General features: G+C 39.5%; 1 protein-coding gene across 1 annotated transcript in view; it reads left to right on the forward strand.

The window, feature by feature from the left end:
* TOLLIP (toll interacting protein) overlaps window positions 1-3,119 on the forward strand; it is a 19,121-nt gene extending 16,002 nt beyond the window's left edge. The window contains exon 6 of the mRNA XM_010075897.1: window positions 2,738-3,119. Coding sequence (XP_010074199.1) covers window positions 2,738-2,952 — 215 coding nt within the window. The 3' untranslated portion in view covers window positions 2,953-3,119. The remainder of the gene's footprint in view (window positions 1-2,737) is intronic.
* The last annotated feature ends 3,462 nt before the right edge of the window (window positions 3,120-6,581 follow it).

The following is a 6,581-nucleotide window of genomic DNA, read 5'->3' on the forward strand; positions in this document are numbered from 1 at the left end:
GACACTGACAAGACACTGAAACTTTAAGCTGTAGGATGCCATGGTACTCAAAGTGAGCCTCTTGTTACTATTTTAAACTGACTTCCTTTGGTAGTTCCTGCACAACTTGGGATAGTTGGATAATCTTAGGGTGCTGATGACTTAGTGAAGAATTTTAGGAAGCTTGTGTTAGAAGTAGAACATACCTGGAAGAACAGAGCAGTTGAAGTTGCTTTGCAACTTTATTTTTTGAGGCCATACGTGTTTGTTCACCTCTGTAAATGCCTAGGTTGTTCGTAGGAAGCGTGAGGAATGAGTTGAGGCTTGTTGAAGCCATAGAAGAGGCAAGCTGAAATGCTGCTGGATACGATTATTGGGTGAAGTGTATTTGCGGTGTTGTGAGGACTGCACGGTGGTTTGCCTCCAGGGTGCACCCATGGTCTAATTTTTCCGATGCTCTCTGTGCTAGAGAGAATTCCAGGAACCAGGGTCCAAATGGCATAAGAACCTCTAGAGCCAAACTTTAGGTTTTTGCAGAAAAGGCGGTAGATATCCTTGGTAGTGGTACGATGCAAATGGCTGGGCAGAGATGTGGCTGCCCCGTGTAGGTGCTCAGTTCATGGTGCGAGGGACAGCTCTTTAGTCTGCCAGCATGAACGCTAGACTTAAAGCGTCTGTGTTCCTTTTTTGCTTCTAATAAAACTTAAGGTGATTACAAGGGGAATTTTAAAATCAAAACTAGAAAACATGGGTAACTACGGAGGTCCTTACAATTCAGTAATGCATCCCTTTAGATAGGACAGAAGTCCAAGTTGAGGAAAGAAATCGCAAAGAGTACTTCAGGTAAAGTCAAGGTTGCCGTGCACACAGACTATAGTCAATTACAGCACCGTGTCAGGCAGAGCTGATGTAAGTTAAGATGGGTTTAGCTGACTCATTGTTAAGGTGATCAGTAAGAAAATCAGTAAGAAAATGCAGGTAAGATAACATTTATTGCCGGTTTTGTATTTTGGATTTATTTTTACCAAACACAATATGTAACTTATTGCTTATTTAGTCTTGCTTTCAGAGGATAGCAAACTGAATTTTTATTTCTTAAACCATTTCTGAAGTAAGTATTGTATAAACTGATTAAAACCTGTGGAGATTAGGATGAGCTGCTTTAAACCAAACCACTAACTAGGTAAACTTTAGGAGGGGGTGACATGGTTATGTAGAGAAAGGTCATACCTCAGAAATTCTAGGTGTGTGAGAATGATGTGGTCTGTGTATATCGCCTGTCAGCGGCATTTTGAAAATGTTATTTGCTAAGGGCTCTGCCTATCATGTGATATTCTGATACAGTAAAGGTCCTCTTGTGGTTTAAAAGCTAGTTTGAAAAGCTGCTAAACAGATAAAAATAAGTAATGAGTCATCCCCTAATGGAGGGAGGTCTTTGGTGGGGCACATCACATTTTAAAAAAACTAATCTAGGGAAGGGGACTAAGATATTTGTCAAAGCAAAAGCTCTCCACAGTTTTGTAAGTCTCTGACTGCAGCAGGGTGCAGGAGGATCTCTTAGTAAATGGGAAATAATCTGAACTAATACATTTTTGATGAGTTCTGGATTAGTCAATACCAGGTGAATAGTGCTTGGAACAGTGGATACAGTGCTTGAAAGCCAATAAAGAACAAATACAAAAGCTTTGTTGTGCTGCTGTATGAGCAGTGCCATGTCTGCGTCTAGATGCAGGCAGTTCTCCTTGCCCTGCCTTGAAACAGTACAGCAGAACTGGAAAAGTAGCACACAAAGATAATCAGGGCTCTGGAACTACTTAGGGAAGTAAAATAGGCTGTTTTCAGAAGTGATAACAAAAGACCAGATGTATACTATACCTGGTTTCAGATTTGTAAAAATGGTAGTTTTTTGAGGAATGGATCTATGTTTAATTAATGACAGAAGTTGCTAAGTGACAAAAAGGGACTTTTGTCTAGTACTTCCTTTTGACAGCAATTAGAAAACTCATTTTCTAAAACTGTCTTTATAAACTTGACAGTGCTTTAATTTTACACAGACATACAAGAAGTTTATTTAAAAAGTCAGATTAATTTTTTCCTCTGGCAGAAGAGCAGTGTGTACCCCTGCAGGCGTAAGAGGAGTTGCTCTTTTGCCACTTTGACTTAGCAGGCTGAACTGGATGGAACTTCAACCAGGGAAAAACATTTGTTTAAAACTTGCTTGTGAGTGTGGTCCAGGCTCCTAGTGGACCTAAGTACTTCTCTTGCCTTTGAATGCAATGAAATTTGCATTCATTGAATTTCTGAATATCAGTTATGTATATTGCTGATGTAAAACCATCTTTTTAATCATAACAAATATACCAGGAACTAAAATGTGATGGGAGCCGGGGGGGGGAAAGAATCCAACCGCACCTTCCTGTGGTGCGGTTAGTGTTTGGTTAGTGATCCATGTGTAAACCAGGTCAATGCAAGTAGTACCTAATTTTGAGCTGTACCTGTTGCCATGCTGTAGGTTACCACTTCTGGAACATAACTTGTTCTGGAACCTGTTCCAGAAAGATGTATTCTGGTTGGAACAACCTAGGTATAATATCTGCAATTTTTTTTTTTTCCTGGAGTACATGTTAAAAAAATAAAATGCTGAAGTTGGTGGGTTAGGGCAAGTTATGACCTACTTTTTTCTTCAAAATAATTGATTATTTTTTTTCTTCCACTCATCTATGTTTTGGGTTTTTTTCCTTGTGTTTTTCACCTGCAGGGATGCCTGCGGTGTGTAATCCAGGCATGGTACCAGTGGCGATACCACCTCCTGCGGTCAACCCTCAGCACCTGTGTAATGAAGAAGACCTGAAATCTATCCAGGACATGTTTCCCAACATGGACAGGGAAGTAATCCGCTCAGTGCTAGAAGCTCAGAGGGGGAACAAGGATGCAGCTATCAACTCCTTGCTTCAGATGGCTGAAGAATCATAGATACCCACTTCCTGCATAGTCCCCATCCTCGATGCCACTTACTTTTATTTGCCAAGCCAAGGATTTAGCTAGAGGAAGAATTTCCCAACAGCTTTCTGTTAGTGCATCCTGTGTGAAAGAATATTACCCCCCTTCTCCTTGGACATTTGGATCATTTTCACTTTCTTTCTCGATCCGTACATACTCAGTTTAGCTTCTGTCCTACAGTATAGCATTGAAGCATCTTTACAATCAGCTGTGCCCGTGTGGCTGTATTCTGACGGGGTGGGGAGTAATGCTGCTTTTTTTCCTTTCTCTCCCCCTTTTCATAAACTTGTTCTTACAAAGTAACTCTATGCAGTACAGGATTTACTACTGTTTGTTCGATTGAATTTTTTTTCTGTGGAGAGTTAGCTCTTTAAACACAACTGATTTGTTGAAGTATGTAGGTTTTATCAAGCAGCCTATTTCTGCCAGAAATTAAAAGAAAGACGCTTTCCTCATACTGTGGTGTTTACTTATTGCAGTGATATATTCAATTGTTTCTGATTGAAGATTTTTAATTTAATAAGCTAAATTTCTTAGGTTGCGCTGTTGATATGTGTAATAAGCATCTTCTATTCAATCTAGTCATCGGGCACCAAAGCAATGTATTATCTGGCGTGCATTTGGGGCTCTCTCCTCCCATCTAGTATTGTTATATATCTATAAAATCTTCACAGGTAACTTTGAACTCCTACAGTATGTATTGCTGTAGCAGAGAACAGGACTGAGCCCTAATGTACTCCCACAGTTAATTGCACTCTAACTACGACTTCTGCATTCCCATGGCTATTTCAAAGGATAAGTGCAGAGGGAAACACTTTTACACCTGGAAGATTACTGAAGCCGTAAGCAATTATTTAAGGTGTCGTCTTGTATTAAAAAAGCAGAAATCTATGATCTGGTTATAAGGCTTCTTTCTTTACACATTTCATCAAAATTGTTGTTTTATATTAGTGGAAAAACTTGTGTTTTTTCCTGTAAACTAAGATAAGAAGCACGAAAAGTAGCTTCAGAATCTTTGAATGGCATTATGGGTTACTCAGTGACTTGGTAGACTACGGTTGCTGTAGTGAAGTTTTTATTTGATGCAGATGTAATAAATTCTTTGCAAGAGAAAATTTAACATATCTGAGTTATAGTCTGATCCTCAGAAGAGGCTGGAGGTTGCTTCTATTTATTGTTAGTATTATTTGTTCAGATAACTGTTCATCTTGGAGCTGCAGATTCTTACAGTAGGCACCAGTGATACCTGTTGGATGAATTTCTGTGGTGTCTGTTTTTGTAGATGGTAAATTAATGCACTTTAAATAGTATGCACCAGTTTATTTTTCCAGTGATGTGCAATGTTGCTGTTTTATCTTTTTAATGTTTGATTTAAAATACTTTCTACAATAGCCATAGACCTTTATATTTTCAAGAGTTGGAATGAATGTACACTTGAAATCTAGGCTCTTGAGTGAGATCCATGAGAACATTAAAGCCAGGTTTGGAACAAGGAAAAGGGACCTGTATTCTCTTCTTCCCCACACTTTGTTTCATGTCCTGTGCTTAAAGTATTTTCATTACCTGCTGAAAAGCTGATTTTTATCTGCAGCCCCCTCGCCCCATTCGAGAAACCTTTAAGTTGGACTGCCGATAGTGCATGACTATTTATTTTTTTTATGATTAAAAGTGATACTGAAACTTTTAAAATACAGCACCAAAAATCATCTTAGTTTCTGACCTTTTAAAGCTGTCTTCGTAATGTACAATTGTAAGTTTTGTTGTGAATCCATCTTAAATTTACTGTTAAAAGCGTAAATGTCTTTATGCATCCTCCCATTGGCTTTTCAGTAATGAGTTTCAAGGCTCTAGTTTCTGTATGCTTTGGTTGTAAAGTCACCACATTTTTATTTTCTAAAATAAAACGGGTGTTCATCAAGAAACTAGTCTTGCCCTTTCCGTACAATCGTGGTAAAATTTGTTTTTAAGTAGGTGTAGAGGCATTTGGTCTTTACAGCACAGTGATCTGTGACATTGTCACCCAAAGGGTAAATCTTGGTAAGGATTTAATGCTTGGATATCTGCAGGAAGAGTCCCTTGCTCTAACTTTTACACAGATAACATGAATTGCTAGGGATGGAATAATTCAGGGAAAATGTATATATTTAAATTTTTATATTAAAACACGGGGATCCATAATACAGCTTTTTATAAAAGCAGATGGTCATGGTTCAGTTTACTGGCTGGTGAATTGTACTGCCTCCTGTACAGCTCAGTTTCAAGCACAGAATAAAGACCTTCCACTCCTAGCCGCCAGGAGGGGTAAGTGTGAATGCTGGGTTAGCCAGGTTTAATCCTAAACTAGGCTCTGGGCCTCTGAGAGGGGCTCCTGTTCTTAGATTTTTTTTGTTTTGTTTTGTTCTAGGCAAATGTTACACAAAACAAGGCAGGTGTCTAAGTGGAAGGTGGGGTATGTAGGAGCAGTATGGCCAGGGGATGGATTTCAGCATGTTACGCCATACTTAAATATCGTTCTGGGGGTTTTTTTCTTGATTTAATTAAGCATCGTAACTGAAACTCTTATGTCAAGATGTGCTACTTTATCTTCTTAAAAAGAAGCACACACTGATCATCAGCCTACTCAGCTTTTCAGCACACATACCCTCTCAGTCAAACTGTTTGCTGCCAGGTTTGAATTGGGGAGAGATGAAAAAGGCAGGGAGTGGTTAGTTATCCCAGGGCCTCTGAAACGAAGGCATTGGAACTGAAAGTCTGTTTCTTGGTTTAAAACAGTTATGTTGTCACTCGGTGTGACTGTAGCTTTTGACACAATGCTAATGGGATAATACTGTGTTTGATGCTGCTCTTCTGCTCAACAGCTTCCAGCAGCTTGGAGCCAAAGCCAGCTGTGTAAGACTGGCGTCTGCTAAAAGTTAGTGCTCTTAGTGCTAGTTTGAGTCCTGCCAAGAGCCTACACTTGCTAAAGGTAGGAACATTTTTTGTCTAGCTAGATCCTTGCTACTTTTCTTCTCTACTGCTCCTTGCATCTGCTGATGGTACTGAATGTTTTTTTCCTTACAAATGTCATTGTTTGGTTGATATGTAATACCATACAGAGGATGTTTTTTGCTGTAATAATTCTGAAGACATTGTTTCTCTGTATTGAGGTCCAGTGTCCAAATGTTTCTTGCACTCTAACTTTTCATTCTAATTTAATAAATGTGTCATCTAAATGAAAGTGTATTACGTCTCTGTTGGAGAGCACCGCAGCTGGAGTCTTTCTCTATAGACTGATCTTGAACTCACGTGTCAGTTACTGTCATTTATTCAGTCTTGCACATTAGTTAACAGGTTAAACTGGTTCTTAACGGGATCATCTGGTGGGACTAGTATAGTAAACGCTCAGAAGCATTCATCTCTAGGTAGATGCCTTTTTCTAGGTGCTATTTTCTCAAGAAAATGTTACAGTATTGCAGGTCTGGAGAACAGAAAGAGGCAGCAGGGAGGTTGCATTGTTCGAAGGACAACCTTGGAGGGCACGGGAGGAGGGAAGAGCAGCGTGTGGGCATGGAGGAGATGCTCTGCGGTGTGAACATGTGGAGAGTGCTGTCCCGGTGAAGAGT

This window comes from Pterocles gutturalis, unplaced genomic scaffold (genome assembly GCF_000699245.1).
Source record: "Pterocles gutturalis isolate BGI_N339 unplaced genomic scaffold, ASM69924v1 scaffold3658, whole genome shotgun sequence".
NCBI lineage: Eukaryota > Metazoa > Chordata > Aves > Pterocliformes > Pteroclidae > Pterocles > Pterocles gutturalis.